Source organism: Chenopodium quinoa, unplaced genomic scaffold (assembly GCF_001683475.1).
Source record: "Chenopodium quinoa cultivar QQ74 unplaced genomic scaffold, ASM168347v1, whole genome shotgun sequence".
NCBI classification, from domain to species: Eukaryota; Viridiplantae; Streptophyta; class Magnoliopsida; order Caryophyllales; family Amaranthaceae; genus Chenopodium; species Chenopodium quinoa.
Window position 1 is genome coordinate 3,200,645 of NW_018742817.1, and position 19,683 is coordinate 3,220,327.

The 19,683-nt window shown below is 34.5% G+C and overlaps 1 protein-coding gene across 1 annotated transcript; it reads left to right on the plus strand.

Moving 5' to 3' along the window:
* Window positions 1–11,890: 11,890 nt before the first annotated feature.
* On the plus strand, window positions 11,891–15,077 carry LOC110725967 (zinc finger MYM-type protein 1-like). The gene has a single exon (XM_021905445.1). The coding sequence runs from the start codon at window positions 12,591–12,593 to the stop codon at window positions 14,979–14,981; it is 2,391 nt and encodes a 796-aa protein (XP_021761137.1). The 5' UTR covers window positions 11,891–12,590; the 3' UTR covers window positions 14,982–15,077.
* Window positions 15,078–19,683: the final 4,606 nt, after the last annotated feature.

Sequence of the window (19,683 nt, forward strand, 5' to 3'; positions counted from 1 at the left end):
CTAAACCACCTTTTAAGTACCTAAGTTTTTTTATTGCACCACGCTTATTTCAAATTTTGACAAAAAATTTAAACAATATGTCAAAGGGGCCCACAACTTGTACTTTTCCCTCCTAAATCATTTAGGGGGCGTTTGGTTCGCAAACTGTTATGGGATTGGAATCAGGAATGAAACCATAGTGGTATGGGTTTGGAACTTGATTCTTAATACCATATGTTTGGTATGATTATAAAATGCAATGGTTTTCTTTTATTTATTACCTAAATGTATGAGAATGAGTCAAACCCACATCCACCCCAAGGTTTCTAAACCCCATACCTTGGGGGTTTGAGGTATAGGTTTGAAACTCATAAAATCATAAAACAAACATAAAATATGGATTTAAACTATTCTAAACCCATACCTTATACCTTAATTATGTGAACCAAACACCCCCTTATTTTTTCTCTCCAAAAAACATTCGACCATTCCCTCTATATAAATGCATGACTAAATTGAGTAAATCTCTGAAAAAACCAAACCAAATTTTGCTGCACAAATTAAATTGTAGTCTTTGTTCATTCTCAAACCCTAAACTGAGGTAATTGAAGCGGATGATTGAGATGGAAGGAAAAGTTTTGCTATGGTTGTTGATTTGGAAGTGAATAGTTGAGATGCAATGCGTAAGATTTGAAATAGGCCGGGGTGGTGCAAAAAAAAAAAAAAAAAAATTAGGTACTTAAAGGGTGGTTTAGTAAAAAAAAAAAATACATAAAAGGTGGTTTTTTTCAAAAAAGTTGGACAAAAAAGGTAGTTTATACCAATTTTACCTCATAATAACTACAGTGTTATTTGATTTATTAGAAAGGTAAGAAAAATGAGTCCCTTCATCTTATTTTCCTTCCATTGCCCTATGTCTTATTCAAATAAAGAAATGTATCTCACTTTCGGTCCCTCAAATTCCACCCTTAAGCTATCTTTGGAGAACAATAGTGAAGGAAAAGAGAGGGGATAAAAAATTAAAAGAGGGGAGGGAGAAGGTGAACTTTCTTCGAGATCTCTCCAATAATGTAGAAATCTATACTTATATATTAGCGAACCTAAAACGAAATATCAAGACCAACAATTCTTAAGTTAAGAGTCTTACCAACTTACCCATTAATTAATTGTGTTTATTATGTAACAAAATTATAGTTAACTTAGATAAGTTAATTTGTGTCTTATTATACAATTTGTTTTCATTATGTAATGATTAAGTTCGACAATAAAAAAATATTTATAACAAGACTTAGGCCATGTTTGGTAATTAGAGTTTGACAAAAAATGAGCTTATTTGACCAATAAGTTAGAGGTTTGACTACATAAATTATCATCTAACTTGGTTCTTTGGTAAAAGAGCTTTTTAAATGAGCTTATTGAGACAAATAAGCTAATTTGTAAAAAGCTAAAAAATAGAGCTTTTTAGATTAGCTTATTAAGTAATGGATGTTAAAAGACAATTTTATCCTAAAAGTTACTCTAATTCACATTCCTGCCCTCCCAATTTCTTACCCTAGTCAAGTAAAAAAAAAATTATCAATGTCCTAAATTGTCATTTTATGTGTTCAACTAACAAACAACTACAAATAATAAGCTAATTTTACCAAACAACACTACATAAAAAGCTCTTATAAATCAACTAGGCAAAACAGCTAATGCAAACCAGCAAGTCAAAACAGATAATGCAACCAGCTCTTACCAATCAGCTAACCGTTAATTACCAAACATGGCCTTAAACTCAAAACTAACAAGTCTTACTATCTAAACAGTCAAATTTGATTAGCAAATTAAACAAGTACAAACTAACAACCCAGGACATCGCTTGAATATAACACTAGTTTAATTTATTAAAATGGATAGAAAAAATAAATCCTTCCAATTTCGTCCCTTCCTAGCATTATATATTTAAACAAATGATGAAGCGTCTTCCCCCACCCACCCCCCCCCCCCCCCTCCCTCTTATCTTCCTTTCACTCCATTTTGCTCTATTTCCAAACATAGTGTTAGTAATGAAATACACGTTTCATTGACTTTAGTTTGAGGGCAAATTTTTTGAAGACGACATTGTCATTTTTATTAATTTTCTACCATACATTGTTGAAAGAAAGCCGAGAAGGTTCTCAAATTAATAAACATCATCATTAGATCAAGCACTATACATATTGCATAACACGGACATTGGCCACTACCCTTGCATGCTAGAGTATGGTTTGAATAGGGTATTGAAATTCAAAATAAAGTGTTAAATACAATGCAAGCGTGAATTGTCTCACATTTGAGGACTGAACAAAACCATACGTTACAAGAGTTTGTGCTTAGAGATTGAAGCTTCTAAGAAAGGGACTAGATCGGTGATTGTCCCTTAGACCTCATGATTGTGAATTTGTGAGATGTAGACATTTCCACTAGATCGAGCTTTGCATTAATGCATAGTAGAAGAGTGAAATTATTTATGATTGTTCATGGTTATAGTTGATGAGTCAATAAGATACATGGCATACACTACATCAAGTAAGAGTGTAAGAGAAGTTAAAACTCTTATCAAGTAGAATGATGTATTCATGTATAAATAATTTGATTAATTAAGAATATAGTTTCTTGATTGATCTTTAACAATGACCTGTTTAATCAAATAATCATCTTGAACAAATTAGCCTAGAATAAAAAATGCAAAGAGTTGATAGATACATATATAAGTTCCTTGAATTGTTTGTCCATTTGATTAAGATTGATTTCACAAACAACGGTCATTGTTACATGTATTATCATTCATTTGTCTGTTGTATTTCATCATTTTTTTTTAAAACATGTTTATTTTATCACGGTTGTCAGTGTAAAAGTTTATCGATTAATAATTTTAATTTTCCTTAAGAAAATTATATAAAAGTTATATGTTATAATAGTATTAATTGAGACGAATTAAAAAAAATCACACATAAATATATTTTTCCTTACATACTAGTCACAAAAGACGGTTAAAAGAGTGGTGGTAAATAGTGTAAAATTTAAAAAGGATCAAGTAAAAAAGAAAGTATGTATCTTTAGTGATAAGTTTGACAAATGATACTCCATAGATGATAGAAGAAACAAGCAAAGACGAAAGGAAGATAAATAAGATGCCCTTTAAGGCTTTAAGTGGAGGACAATGATGGGAGATGATGAATTGAAACTCGTGAAAGAAAAAGCTTTATTTAACTAATTTCTCCCTCTTTATTTAACTATTTTCTCCCTCTTTTAGCTTCCACGTAGAGTTTTATGAGTTTTTTTTTTTTTTTTTTTTTTTTTTTTTTTTTTTTTTTTAAGGTGCATAGTTAGGACTTAGGAGATTTACACCAAGCCAAGTTTGGTCTAGTGAAAAGGAGAGTACCTTCCAACCATGAGGTTGGGAGTTCAATCCTCACTAGTGACAATTTGGGAGAGTGATATTCCCCCCACTCTTCCAAATTGTCTACCCCACTAACCCGGGTCGGGAGGACCTGTGAGATGTCGAGTTATTAAAAAAGTAGAGGCATGCAATTGAAAATGGGTTTTGATTAGGATGAGAATCAAGTCTAGAATGAGAACTAAGGAGCAAGAATCTATTTCTCTCCCGAAAATAAAGTTATTAGCCTATGTAATTGTGATGATGCATTTACTATCATTGTATTAATCACTCCCCATGTATTGTATATTTCCCTAGGCATTATGTCTGCTATACTTCCCTAGGTACTTTGTATATAATGTAAGCTATGCAATGGAATGAGGCAAGGACAATATTCCTACATGGTATCAGATTAGGTCCTCTATCTGACCTTTCATCTCCTCTTAATCTCCCTCTTCTCTTCTCTGCCCATTTCTGCTCTCTCTTCCTCCTCTCTCATCACTACCATGATGAACGAACTGCCCAAAACCACTCCCTTTCACCCTGTGTGTGCAGTCACCAACATAAAAAGCCTCATTCCTATCACATTGGAGATGAAAAAGACCCTTTATTCCTCTTGGACCAAGCTCTTCAAAATACAAGCTCGTGCATACGATGTTATCGACCACATACTGCCACCAAAAGACAAAGAGGACCCTGCCGATCCTGCCCTTTGGACCCGCCTCGACGCAATTGTGCTAGGTTGGATATATACCACAATCTCAAATGAACTTCTTCAAACAATCCTGGAACCCGAATCCACTGCCCAACAAGCTTGGGAGCGTCTTCGTGACATTTTCCTCGGTAATCAAAGCTCTCGAGCAGTTCAATTGGAAGGGGAATTCTCCACCATTGAAATGAAAGCTTTTCCCAACATCTCCTCCTACTGTCAACACGTTAAAATGATTGCTTACCAACTCGCCAATGTCGGAGCTCCGGTCAACAACCAACGCCTGGTGCTCACCTTAATCCGTGGCCTCCCAAAATCGTATGATAGCGTCGCTTCCTCTGCCCTCTTTCTACAAGGCCAGATCTATGCTCACCCTCGAGGAATCCCGCCTCGCAACTCAGGCTGCCAGCGAGGCCATCACCGCCGGCACCGCCCTCATCACCTCCGAGAATAACTCGACTCCCTATCCCATTAATAATTCCATCTCTTATGACAACCACAATCGGTCAAGCAATTCCAACAATAGGGGAAACAGGGGTCATGGCCGCGGCGGCGCAAACGCGGCGGCGGGGGTCGTGGTTGTGGCCGGCACCACAACAACAATAACCGCGGCGGAAATCACTCCAACCATGTCAACAATTGGCAGAATTGGCCACAATGGTCTCAATACCCACCATGGGCTCAGTGGAGACATGGGCGGCGCCACCGTGCCCATACCCAACAACACCATGGTCCGGGCCTGTTGGGCCTCGTCAGCAAGGGTTACTTGGCCCACGACCCACACAGCAACAAGCGTACTCTGCTCAAACCTCCTCTGCCGCAAGCTATGCTCCAACCGACATTGATGCTTCCCTTCACACACTCTCCCTCACACCACCGGACGACGGGTGGTACATGGACACCGACGCCACCTCCCACATGACATCTCAGTCAGGTACTCTCTCGTCTTACTTTAATTTGAGCAATCCTCAAAATATAATTGTTGGTAACGGGCATGCTATTCCAATTCGGGGTGTTGGTTGTGCTTCTCTTCCCTCTCCACATCCCCCCTTCTCCTTAAATGGTGTTCTTCATGCCCCAAAGCTTATTAAAAATCTGATTTCCGTAAGAAAATTCACTTGTGATAATTGGGTTTCCATTGAGTTTGACCCGTTCGGTTTTTTTGTGAAGGACTTTGCGACGGGAACAACTCGTATGCGATGTGAAAGCACCGGTGACCTTTATCCCGTCTCCACCACCATCCCCGCCACCTCACATTCCACCTTTGCCGCTCTCTCTTCGTCAATTTGGCACGCACGACTTGGACATCCTGGCAAAAATATCTTACAGTCTCTTACTAAGCAAAATTTTGTTGATTGTAAAAGTAATTTAGACAATTCTATTTGTGTCTCATGTCCTCTTGGAAAACTTGTTAAGCTGCCATTTTTAGACTCTCATTCTACTACTTGTATTCCTTTTGATTTGGTCCATAGTGATCTTTGGACATCACCTAAATTAAGTTCCGCGGGCCATTTATATTATGTGTTGTTCTTGGATGATTTTAGCAATTTTTTGTGGACCTACCCTATTTGTAAAAAATCCCAAGTGCACTCATTCTTTCTCCAATTTTGTGCTTATGCTAAAACTCAATTTGAAAGAGAAATCAAGTGTTTTCAATGTGACAATGGAAAAGAATATGATAATGGACCCTTCCGAATTTTTTGTGAACAAAATGGCATGACCTTCCGATTTTCTTGTCCCCACACATCCTCTCAAAATGGAAAAGCGGAACGAAAAATACGCACTATCAACAACATGATCCGCACTCTCTTAGCTCACTCCTCTATGCCTCCCTCTTTTTGGCATCATGCTCTTCAAATGGCAACATATCTCCACAACATCCTCCCATCAAAAACAATAGGTCTCAACTCTCCCACAAAAATTCTCTATCACAAAGATCCCACATACTCTCATCTCAAAGTTTTCGGATGCCTATGCTATCCTCTCTTCCCATCCACCACAATCAACAAACTCCAAGTCCGGTCTACCCCATGTGTCTTCTTAGGATATCCTCCGAACCACCGCGGCTACAAATGCTAAGATATGTCAAGCAACAAAATTTTCATCTTTAGGCATGTAGTGTTCGATGAAACACAATTTCCATTTTCTAAAGTTCACTCTCCAACTGCCCAAACTTATGACTTTCTCGATCATGGGCTCCCTCCTTCTCTCTTGCACCATTTATGCCAACACTCACTTCCTATTGCGGCCCAACAAACCAATCAGGCCCAACAAGAACCCCACTCACCAACGCCTTCTCCTTCTCCCCCAATCACCAGCCCACCTATCCCAAACACCTCCCCTCTTGTTCCAGCAGCCCAACCCGCTTCACCAATCTCCAACCCATCTTCACCATCGTCTCTAGGCCAGCCCACTAGCGCAACCCAACCTCTCCAAATCAGAAATCCACCACTTTCACCCCAAATGGCAACTAGAAGTTCCCATGGCATTTATAAACCGAAAACTCCATTCAATCTCCACACCTCCACTGCCCCCTCTCCCATCCCCAAAAATCCCATTGCCGCCTTGTCGGACCCGAATTGGAAAGAAGCTATGCTTGACGAGTTTCATGCTCTAATTAAAACTAAGACTTGGAAGTTGGTGCCCCGTCCCCCTAATGCCAACATTATTCCTTGTATGTGGCTATATCGCCACAAGAAAAATGCTAACGGTGATTTTGAGAGGCACAAAGCCCCTCTTGTTGTTAATGGCAGGAACCAACAGGTTGGAATTGATTGTGATGAAACATTTAGCCCCGTGGTTAAACCGGCCACCATTCGAACCGTTCTAAGCATTGCCCTATCCAAGTCTTGGCCTATACACCAAATGGACGTCAAAAATGCTTTTTTGAATGGGGATCTTGATGAAACTGTGTACATGCACCAACCTCCGGGCCTTCGTGACAAAGAAAATCCATCTCATGTGTGCCTCCTCAAAAAGGCATTATACGGTCTCAAGCAAGCCCCACGGGCTTGGTATCGTAGGTTCGCAAATTTTGTCTCTACAATCGGATTTGTCCATAGCAAATTGGATCACTCTCTCTTCATCTATTGCCATGGCAAGGAGATTTCTTATATCTTTCTATATGTAGACGACATCATCCTCACTACATCATCTAAGGCTCTTCGACTATCCATCATGGGCAAGCTCAAATCTGAATATGCAATGAAAGACCTTGGGCTTTTGAACTCATTTCTTGGTATTTTAGTGACCCATCATTCAAATGGGCTTTTCTTGTCACAAAATTCATATGCAGAGGATATAATAGCAAGAGAAAATATGTCCTCCTGCAACCCTTCCGCAACACCAGTAGACTCCAAAGCAAAGTTGAGTGCGAATTCTAGGCCCCCAGTTGCCGACCTGACACTATACCGAAGCCTTGCCGGAGCCTTGCAATACCTCACCTTCACACGGCCCGATATCTCATACGCCGTCCAACAAATATGCTTGTTTATGCATGATCCTCGCCAAGAACATATGCAAGCCCTCCGTCGTATTTTACGGTACTTTAAAGGTACCCTAAAGCTTGGGCTTCACCTATATCCATCCTCTCTTTCTAACCTCATCTCCTACACCGACGCGGACTGGGGTGGGTGTCCCGACACGCGAAGATCAACATCCGGGTATTGTGTTTTTCTCGGCGACAATCTAATCTCTTGGTCTGCCAAGAGGCAGCCTACATTGTCACGATCTAGCGCCGAAGCCGAATACAGGGGAGTGGCTAATGTCGTAGCTGAAGCATGCTGGCTTCGCAATTTTCTGCTTGAATTGCGTCGTCCCCTCACCAAAGCAACGATCGTCTACTGCGATAATGTGAGCGCTGTGTATCTCTCGGGCAACCCCGTCCAACATCAAAGAACAAAACATATAGAAATGGACATCCATTTCGTTAAGGAAAAGGTCAGTCGTGGTCAGGTCCGAGTTCTTCACGTCCCATCAAGATACCAACTCGCTGACATCTTTACCAAGGGGCTGCCGCAAGTTCTCTTTGAGGAGTTTCGTTCCAGTCTAAGCGTTCGTTTACCTCCCGCTCAGACTGCGGGGGTGTATTATCCTATGTAATTGTGATGATGCATTTACTATCATTGTATTAATCATTCCCCATGTATTGTATATTTCCCTAGGCATTATGTCTGCTATACTTCCCTAGGTACTTTGTATATAATGTAAGCTATGCAATGCAATGAGGCAAGGACAATATTCCTACAAAAGTAATTAGGCATTTAAGTAAATTATTGCATTTATTTTAAAGTAATACTCCATCCTTAATCTCTCTATTCATCCAATCATCCACGTTTTCTTACACTCACCCACCTTATATTTTATCTGGCTCTCTTATATATTCGTAAAATAGAGAGCACCCACCTTATATTCATGCACCCGTTCTCCTTTTTCCAATTTTCTTAATATAGAAGCGTGACAAACTTTCAAAAATTAAAGGAGTCATGTTTCAATCTTAAACACTTTTCTCCTAAATTATATGAAAGTATATAATATGAAAGTATATATTATTGCTATACCGGTCACAATTAACTAGTATTTTCTTTATTTTATTTTACTTGTAACACAATATGACACATTCTTGAGAAAGAAATTAGATGATGACGTAAACAGAAACTTCAAACAAAATAATCTTCGCACAAAACATTTATGTACCATTTCCTATTTCTTGTATGAAAATTATTGATACAATAATCATGACCTACTAAAGTGTGCACCCTGATATTGTGTTGTAAGTAAATGAAAAAAAAGCTAGGAATTAAAATTATTAACAAAATTTTGCGCTGATCATAATTGCAAAAATTAAATTCTTCATCGGTTCATCTTTTTTTTGGTGTTTAGAGAGCCACAAGGACGGGGTGAGAATCGATCCCAAATTGTAATGTGAAGAGTATGCATGATAATTTAGGAGATGAGAGTAATAAAGGGAGAAAAATTAAATGCTTCATCGGTTCATCTTTAATTCTCAAACCAAAATAAAGTCGCAATTAATTTTCAATTTTAAAACTTAAGTTTTGTTACGATTTAAAAGAACAGGAAATGTATAAATTCCCTATGTCGAAGTGGTCAGCCGGACAAAACATTTAAGGAAAGAAATCGGAAAGAACAAGGAACAAGAAATCATGTTTACCTTCATTAGAAAGAAAATTTTATACGGACTACGACTTATCAAACGGAACATTGGTAGCGTGTATATTGTACGAGAAGATGATACCAAACAATTTTTCTTTTATGAAATCTTTGTTGGACGATTCCTTTAGCATGTGAACATCTACATGTGGTAGCTAAACAGATTTTTATGACCAATTTCATTATAGATATTACAACTACAGAGTATATATATTTATTTAACACCAAGAATATGATAATAAATAGATCTACGAGTATAAAAATATAGAAATCTATATCTATACTTCTATACTTAGTATTTAAAACTATAACCAAGAAACTAAGAAAGACATATGTCCCATCCATTACACTTCTCTAACCATAGTGCCACATGTCATCTTACACTATTAATTTTTTATTACACCATTTTTTTTAATTCTTTCATTAAACTTATATTTCATCTTTCATACACACTTCATCTCTCCCCTTTAATTCAACCTTTTCATATTCTCTCTTTAATTTTAGACCTTCCACCTTCTATTTAAGCCTCTTTTTCGATTAATGTTCCAAAATTTTAATTTCTTTAATCATGTTTTCGATTACATATTATACCCTATAATGACTTCCTGATATTTCTTCACTTATCTCTCAATACAATTTTTCCGGTTACATATTATACCCTATAATGATTTACTGATATTTCCTCAGTTATCTCTCAATACAATTTTATATGAATAACCTGTGCATTGTACGGGCCAGAAGGCTAGTATAATTAAATAAGTAAAGTATGCTACAAATACAATATCCCTTTACATCTACATGTGGTAGCTAAACAGATTTTTATGACCAATTTCATTATAGAAAATTACAACTACGGAGGATATATATTTATTTAACACCAAGAATATGATAATAAATAGATCTATGAGTATAAAAATATAGAAATATACGCAGTAATTAAATAAGTAAAGTATGCTACAAATACAATATCCCTTTATTTCGTATAAACATTAAAATTTAATAAGTGTGATTGGGTGATTCCAAAAACTACTTAAAAAAAATACTTGTTATATACCAACACGTTCTTGACCTTCTTGTAGCGTACGAGTAGAATTTTAATACAAGTACAGATAATTAAATTATTACAAAGTATTCAATAAATTATTATTTTTTTTTATTAAAAAAAAATTATTCTAAAGATGTGAGCACATATGGTCTGTTTAATTAGGTACGTAGTAGTAAAGTAGGCCTTTTTTTTTAGGATAAGTATACCATTAGTTGACTTTTCATTTAATTCTAAAAGTAAACTATATACGAAGTATATATTAATATACGAAACATGTGTTTAATTCCAACCCAACCCCAACTCCCTTTCAAAAAAAAGAAACATGTGTTTAATAAATCCGAACTCATACCACTGGGCCACGTGTGTGTGTGTATATATATATATATATATATATATATATATATATATATATATATATATATATATATATATATATATATATATATATATATATATATATATATATATATATATATATATATGGAAAATTTGTAAATTACAGCCATTTAAAGTTCGTATTTTGCAAATTGCAGCTATTTAAATTTTTTTTTTTTTGCAAATTGCAGCCCAAAAGTTCGTATAAATTGTAAATTGCAGCCCGATTTAATTTTTTCATCGGTTTACATATTGAAAAATTTCGGTTAAGGTTTTAGGGGTTATTTTAACCCTTAGGAACCCGAATTGAGCTCGGAATTAGCAAAAAAATAACGTAAGTGTCTCATATTTACAGTTTCCCACAAATCGATACACTTTTGTTACGCAAAATGAGATACTTGCGTTATTTTTTTGCTAATGCCAAGCTCAATTTGGACCCCTAAGGACTAAAAAAGCCCCTAAAACCTTAATCGAAGATTTTTCAACTTGTAAACTGATGAAAAAGTTGAATCAGGCTGCAATTTACAATTTATATGAACTTTTGGGCTGCAATTTGCAAATTTTCCTATATATATATATATGCAGCAAAGAGATATAATAATCATAATTTCCAGAATTTAGTATGGGTTCAGCTGAACCCATAATGAAACCGCCACTGCTAGCAGGCCCGTAGAAGGCCATGTGCAAGGTGGCCCTTAGCACAGGGCCCCCAATTTAAAGGGCCCAATTTTTTTTCCACTTATTATATATAAAAAAAATTAATAAATGTTTTTTTTATTACAGCAAAGAGAAAGGAGAAGCAACATTCACGCATTCAAGCATTCAACTTTCCCAATTCCCATTATCCCATAATCCCATTCAATCAATTCAACCTTCCATATTAATTTCTCCATGTTTCCAAATTTCTCCCTAATTACATCAATCATGGAAAATTGTATTGCATATTTTCCCAGAATTTCAACGGAAAAAAAAAAAAATAAACTCAGTCAAGAAATCAATTGCAATCTTCCGAATTTCTTGTTATCAAACGGTAATTATTTTCCCATATATATGGGTTATCTTCCATTCAATCATCTTCATCTATCTATTCTCAATTGATACAATTATACTTTATACAAAATCAAAAACGAATTGAAGGGTTGAAGCAAAATTTTTTTTTTCCTTTTTGAGGGGAACGAATTGAAGCAATTGAAGCAATCGATTTTAGGTAAATTTTTTATCTTTGTTTTTAATTATTTCTGGGTTTGATAATTTCAATTGAAGCAATTTTTATTTCATTTTTTTTATTTTTCGGCCCTGCTTTGAAGTTTGAATGCTTTGTGTCTGTGTCTTCTGGTAAATTTTTTATTTTTGTTTTTAATTAATTCTGGGTTTGATAATTTCAATTGATGAATTGAAGCAATTTTCATTTCATTTTTTTTTTTTAATTTTTCGGCCCTGCTCGTGTAATCATGTTGCAACAGAGACATTAACAGAGACATTAATTTTTTATTTTGGCGAATAATATCTGGAAAAGTGGAAATTCTAGACTATTGCACGCTATTAATCTAATTAGCTGTATCGTACAAATGTACAATTAATCTAACATCCTACAAATACATACTGTGGTTGTTTAGATGAATGGCATTCAAAACAGAACAATGCACAGCTAATCAATCATAAAACAAATTCAATCAATAATTATATACGAATGAATTAAAATTATACAATCATCTGACATCAAAATTAAAGGAATGGATGCTCTAAGATTCGTAAACATATATAGCAGATTTGATTGATATACAGCAGATGAGAGACTAATTTTGTATCTAACAATTTTATTCGTAAACAAGCCTGTTGATGATGTCCCTATTGAGAATAATAATGTTGATGTTGATGATATTAATAATGTTAATGTTGATCTTGTTAGTGATATGCCTATTGCGGAGAATGTTGATGATGTGGATAATATTTTTGATGATGTGCCTAGTGTTAATTGCAATGTTGACGATGTGCCTATTGAGAATGATAATAATGCTGAAAATATTGATGATATGCCTTCTGATAATGATAATGTTGATCACCGTGAAACTAGTTATGTGCCTAATATATATGATCCTAGAGTTTGGGATGGTCTTGATTCTAAAATGATTGATTTATTAGTGAAAAATGGTCCTAAAAGAGATAATTCTATTGTGAAAGGTCCTAAAGATAAATCTTCAAGACGATTTACGGCTAACTTGTATACTAGATTTTTATCAAACGGTGAGAAATGTGATAGGGATTGGCTTGTTTATTCCAAAGAGCTTGATAGAGTCTATTGTTTTTGCTGTAAAATATTTAAAAAAGGGATGGAAAGAGGACAATTGACAAATGAAGGTTTTTTAGATTGGGGGCATGTAGGCTTTAGACTTAAAGAGCATGAGACAAGCATAAATCCTGTTAAGAATATGACTACTTGGTATGAGTTGCGTCTTAGGTTTCAAAAGAATCAAACTATTGATAAGACGACTCAAATGCTAATTGAAAAAGAAAAAGACCATTGGAAGAAAGTAATGCAAAGAATTATTTCAATTGTCAAATTTCTTGCCAAACATAATCTAGCCTTTCGTGGTTCAAATGGGAAACTATACCAAAAAAGTAATGGTAATTTTTTGGGCTTGATTGAAATGTTGGCCGAGTTTGACCCAATCATTCAAGAACATGTCAACCGTATTACTAATAATGATATTCACTTTCATTATTTAGGTCATACAATTCAAAACGAGTTAATACTTTTGCTTGGTTCTGCAATAAAAAATGAAATCATTAGAAAGATAAAGCAAGCAAAATATTTCTTGGTAATTCTTGATTGTACTTTCGGTGTTAGCCATCAAGAGCAAATGTCATTGATATTAAGATATGTGAATGTCTCTAATTGTAATGTTTGCATTGAGGAATCTTTCTTAGGATTTTTTAATGTAAATGATACAACTGGCCAAGGGCTTTTTGATGTTTTACAAAATGAATTGAAAAATCTTGATCTTGATATAATGGATGTGCGAGGACAAGGCTATGATAACGGATCTAATATGAAAGGAAAACATCAAGGAGTTCAAAAGAAATTTTTGGATTTAAATTCTAATGCTTTTTATACTCCTTGTGGTTGTCATAGTTTAAACTTGACATTATGTGATATGGCTAACACATGTAGTAAAGCTAGAGACTTTTTTGGAGTCATCCAACGTATATATACAATTTTTACAGCTTCTACTAAGAGATGGCAAATCTTGAAAGACAATGTAAAAGGACTAACTGTTAAGTCTTTGTCATCTACTCGTTGGGAAAGTCGTGTTGAAAGTGTTAAGGCTATTAGATTTCAAATGTCAGATATACGAGAAGCTTTACTTCAAGTAGCCGATAGCAATGATAAGGATTACAATATAAAGAGTGAAGCTAAATCCTTAGCAAATAATGAGCTTGGTGATTTTGAGTTTTTAATTGCAATAGTAATTTGGTATGAAATATTATTTGCAATTAATTTAGTAAGCAAGCTATTACAATCAAAGGATATGCTTATTGATGTGGCTATTAAAAAAATAAGAGGGTTGACTTCTTTTTTTGAGGGGTATAGAGAAACTGGTTTTTATGATGCTTTGAGTAAGGCTAATGACATTGCTATTGAAATGGATATTGATCTTATATTTCCCCAAAAGCGTGAAATTAAAAGAAAAAAATATTTTGATGAGAATCCAAGCACTTCATCAAATGCTCCTCTATCTCTAGAAGAATCATTTAGAGTTGATTACTTTCTTTATATTGTTGATCAAGCTATTAGTTCTCTTTATAAAAGATTTGAGCAATTTGAGGAATATGAAAATATTTTTGGTTTCTTATTCACTCCTCAAAGGATGAAGCCATTGGATGATTTAAGTTTGAAATCCTCTTGTTTGAATTTTGAAAATGCACTTATGTCTAATGAAAAATCATATATTGATGGGAATGAATTATTTGTGGAGTTGAAGTTGCTTAAAGAAATTTTGCACAATGACATAAAAGGACCTTTTGATATTTTGATATTTTTGAATGATGTGGGTTGTTTTCCTAATGCTACTATTGCATATAGAATTTTGTTGACTATTCCTGTGACAGTTGCAACTGCAGAAAGGAGTTTTTCAAAGTTAAAGCTATTGAAGTCATATCTTCGTTCTATGATGCTACAAGAAAGACTTAATGGATTGGCGATGATAGAAATTGAGAATGATCTTCTAGAGAAAGTGGAATATGAAGACTTGATTGATGATTTTGCCTCAAAGAGCGTTAGAAGAATATCACTTTTCAAATAAATAGAAGTTAATATAGCTTAAGTTGATATGAGCCTTGAGTTGTATTTAGTTACTATTATCAACATGAATAAAATATCCGAATTTAATTTTGTGTAATTGAATATATCATTGTTATATGAAAGCATTTTTATTTTGCAATGTATATATAGGAAAATTGTGCATTGCCAAAATTATAGATTAAAAAAAATGTATAATTTTAACATTATTAAGGGCCCCTTTTTCGATATGGAACAGGGCCCCCAAAATCAATGCTATAGCCCTGACTGCTAGTCAAGGCTACCACAAGCAAGCAAAATCATGAATTTGTATTAGTATTTAGTGAGTTCGAGGTGCTAACATGCATGCCACGAAAAAAAGTTATAAAGGTCAAACTAAAACAAGTACTCCGTATTAAAAGTAAGGTAACACTTGTAAATTTCATATTTTTCGTGGAAATATGTTCCAATATACACAATTATAGTAAAGACAAATAATTGAAATACGAATCAACTAGGAAAGCATTAAAATGTCTACAAAAAAAAAAGGAAAGGAATAAAAACAAGTGTAAAAAAGTCTCCTCTCTTTTCTCCTGGGGTTTTAAAATTTATTGTTCTTTTAAATCGAAAATAGCCTAATTTTTTTCGGAAATTAGACTATTTCTATTTTTGACCATTTCTCTTGTTTTTCTTTAGATTTTCAATTCAGGTTTTAATGAATCTACACACATAGTGACAGCGTAGATGTTCACTCATCTCCCTATAATGGAGTCATTAGTTTTGGTTGGCTTAGTTTGTTTCTCTTTAGGGTCCTTTTGTGTGTTATGGATTTATCAAGAAAGTAATTATCTTTTGCCATATTATTAGTTCGTTGGTAAAGATTTGTTTGGATCGCAACGTGTAGGGAATAATTTCAAGCCTTTAAAAATCCCACTAGCTTGAACCCCACTGTGATCATACAGTAAAGTACGGTGGCGTCCAAAAGGGAAGAAGATAGAGCAAAAGAGTCGCCAACAAGTTTTTAAGGAACTTGTAAACCGTTCATAGGATGAAGGTTACACCCCTTAACGATCCAAGAGATCGTCAACTCCATAAGGTCATGAACCAAAATAGGGTTCGGGGATGAAGGTACAAATCCAACCTAAAAGAGATTGAACCTGCCCTAATAATAGGCCTCTACTTTATTCTGCTCGTATTCACGTGCGCTTTCTGATTAACATGCCATCAATAGAATTAACCCTAAATTTGTTTAATCTATGTTGGTTGAACATTAATGCACAAATAAATCTATTATTGGCGATCACTTGAAATTATAATCACAATTAACCTAACAAGATTATTAAATATCTTATTAAGCGTGATTGCAAATACCAAATTCCCTTTAACCTGCAACAAAAGGTGATCAAGCAATAACAATATATAATAATATGCATATCAAGCAACATAATGAATAATCATCATCAATCATAATCATAAATATTAGAAAGAACATAGGAAGCATCATATTCTTAATCATGCTTAATATTAAAAACGCCCTAAACATGATACTAGGAATATTAATAACAATCTAAACACGATGTCTACATCATAAAATCAATAAAATCAATAAAGTACTTACTTGGATGTCTCGTACCTCTTTCTAATTACAAAATACACACGTTAGTAACTTCACGGAAAAATAATAATCAAAGCAATTAAATTAAATAATTGAAATAGAGATTTGGGACCAAACCCTCAGAAATTAAAACCTTTCACATCTAGGGCGAAGGCAACTTTGAATATGGCTAGGTGTATCAAGATCTTGTGAATGCGGAATTTTGTGTTAAAGAATAAAGTTTAGAAAGAATGAATGAAAGATTAATGATTCAAAAACTAATTTGTTGATGACTGAAGATTGTAGATGAATGAAAACGAAATTTATTAAAACTTAAGAATAAAAGAAGTGGTGAATGATAGATGATAATCCGTCCTTTAAAACGGAGTTTTTGATACGATATTTATAAAGAAAATCAGCCAAAAAAGATAATTTATCAAAACAGAGTCTGAAGATCGCAAAAAACAACTTGGCGCTAGCCCTGGCTCATTGGCGCCAGGACCAGTGGCTAGCGCTAGGCGCCAATGGATGGCGTCTGGCACTAATCCCGGTTCCAGGCGCCAAGGCCTGGGGTTGGACGCCAAACCGGCTTTTAACACGTTTTCGAAAATCTGATAATTTTACCGTACTGGAAGATAAAATAATATAATTTCAGTCGAAAATGCTATTTGATCTAATTAAAACCCTAAAGAATCCTAATTGAATTAAGAATAATAAGACCTTCTAGAATTTTCTAGAAGACCAAAACCATTCCTAATTACATTAGGAATGATAAATCATATTAGGCCCTCCCCTAGATCATTGGGCCGTACTTAAAACTCAAACCGGGCCCAGTTTAGTAAATTGGCCATAAATTCCTCAATATTCATCGGAATTGGGCTTATAATATATCGTTGGAAATGTCTTTGCAAGCCCCATCCAACTACACGACTATTGGACCCATATCATGGACCAACCAAACTGGATTGGCTGTTTTCCTTAAAATAAAGTTTTCAAAAACAGAGAGAAGAGAAAAGAAAAGAAATAAAACTTTCCGCAACACTAGACCTTTCCACACTTTCGTTTCATTCGATTATGATTCAACGTGAAAGGCACTCATCACCGGGTTTGGTTTTGGGGAGACACAAATGGGTGTCTACACAACGGTTGTCAAATTTTCAAACACATTCAAGCAAATCAAATAAAGATCATTCTTATGGTTAGAACAAATCGATAGATCGCCTCTTTAAAAAGACAATATATTCTAGCGGTGCGTGCAAGAGACATATTACGATGTAAGATCTATTCAACAATCGTAATTTTGATGAAGGAAACATTTGTTTGATTCTATTTAATATATTTGTTTATTTAGATTTTATTTTAAGATGCGTATGCATGGCTTTTTAATAATGAATTGATTGTTATAAAAAACTAGGAAAGGATTAACAATTGAAAATACCCAAATGTAATCATTCATCACATTCTTTCTCAATTCGTTGTCTCAATATGAATTCGTTGTCTCAATATGATAACTGAAAGAAATCGAATGTAATTGATTCAATGCAGAAGAATTGTTAGAGAGAAGTTTAGGAGAAGAAAATAGAGAGAGATCGAGATGTTCTGATTGCTTGAAAATAAACGGTTACAACATCACTGCCTTAATACATGAACTAAGGTGCTGAGCTCAGCTAGCTGGCAAGAAGCTAATACATTCATTGCACCAAAATAACAAAAAGAGAATAACAGAATGCCAGCACATTGAATAGCTAAATATCCAATTATTTGGTGTGCTGTCCTCAATACAATATACTACCTCTGTTTCTTATTATTTGTAAATTGTATAACGAATGAGTATTATAAGTAAGGCATAAAATATTTTTGTGTTGCAATAAATAAGAAATGAATTTAGTCGTATTGTAAACTCATGTATTACCTGAAATTGTTAACAGTCCACCCTAATTTTTAGTCATCCATCAATCGATTAGTTTGCTTGGGCTTTGCGTAATCCAATGTTTACTTATAAGCATGTTTGGATAATAATTTTGAGGGAAAAGGAAGGGGAAGGAAATTAAAAAATAAGCTGAAGAGAACAAACCCTTAATTTATTTATGTACGTTATAAACTTGAATCTTCTCCGACCTCATTCTTATCTTCTTTTTTTGTTAATCCTTTAGAGATAACATTACCAAATCTAGAATGTAAAAGATGTATGCTTTATTCTTTTTTTCTATGCATTGGTGACTTAATTCCTTATAATAATCAAAGGCAAGTGGGGAAAAGGTTAAGGAAGATGGAAAGTAGCGCAAGCCATTTTAAGTGCAAAGAATCATATGAAACGTGATTCATGTACGGAGGAAGATGTAACCCAAAAAAAATATGAGAAATATTCAAGGAAAAATAAAAGATATGTCGATCTACAAATAAGGAATCGATACTTTAATTTTCATTTAATAAAGAGATAAAGGTTACTATTCGTCATTAACCCCACAAATCAACATCCAACGTGTTCCACATACCACTTTAACTCGAGCCAGCTTAATCTTCCAATCCATCAAGCACTTCCCACTAATAAAAACTAACTAGGGTTGTTCATCGGTCCAAGACCGGACCGACTCGGATTGGATCGAAGATCGAAAATTAGAATTTTAAGAATCGAAGACCGGACCGATTAAGTTAGGACCGAACCCGGACCGGACCGAAAGAATCGGTCCAAAACCTGGACCGGACTGCTTTGGACCGATTTAAGAATTTTTTAAAAAAAGAATACTAAATTTTTAATAAAGTTAAGGAAAACACAATAAACGTATTGGAAAAACTATATTGTAACGTCATTTTTACGTCTTTTTTTGTATGTTTAGTACAAAAAAACTTATTAAGTTAAAGTTTACTAAGATTATTAAGGATAATTTTAACCATTATTTAAGGTTTCACACATATTTTTTATAGGTCCAAAACCGGTTTTTATAGGGTTTTGGACCGGACCGGGCCGAAGACCAGAAAAATGAATTTTAAGACCCGAAGACCGGATTTATGAACACCCCTAATAAAAAACGTTAAAAAAAAGTATTAAAAAGGATTTTTTTTAATTAGAAAATACCTAATAAAGCCCAAATTTTGTAAGAAACTACATAATAAAAAAAAAGTTAGAAAAAAC

Excerpts from the sequence above, each read along its gene's own strand:
- LOC110725967 (XM_021905445.1), top strand. The coding sequence starts at position 12,591 with ATGCCTATTGCGGAGAATGTTGATGATGTGGATAATATTTTTGATGAT.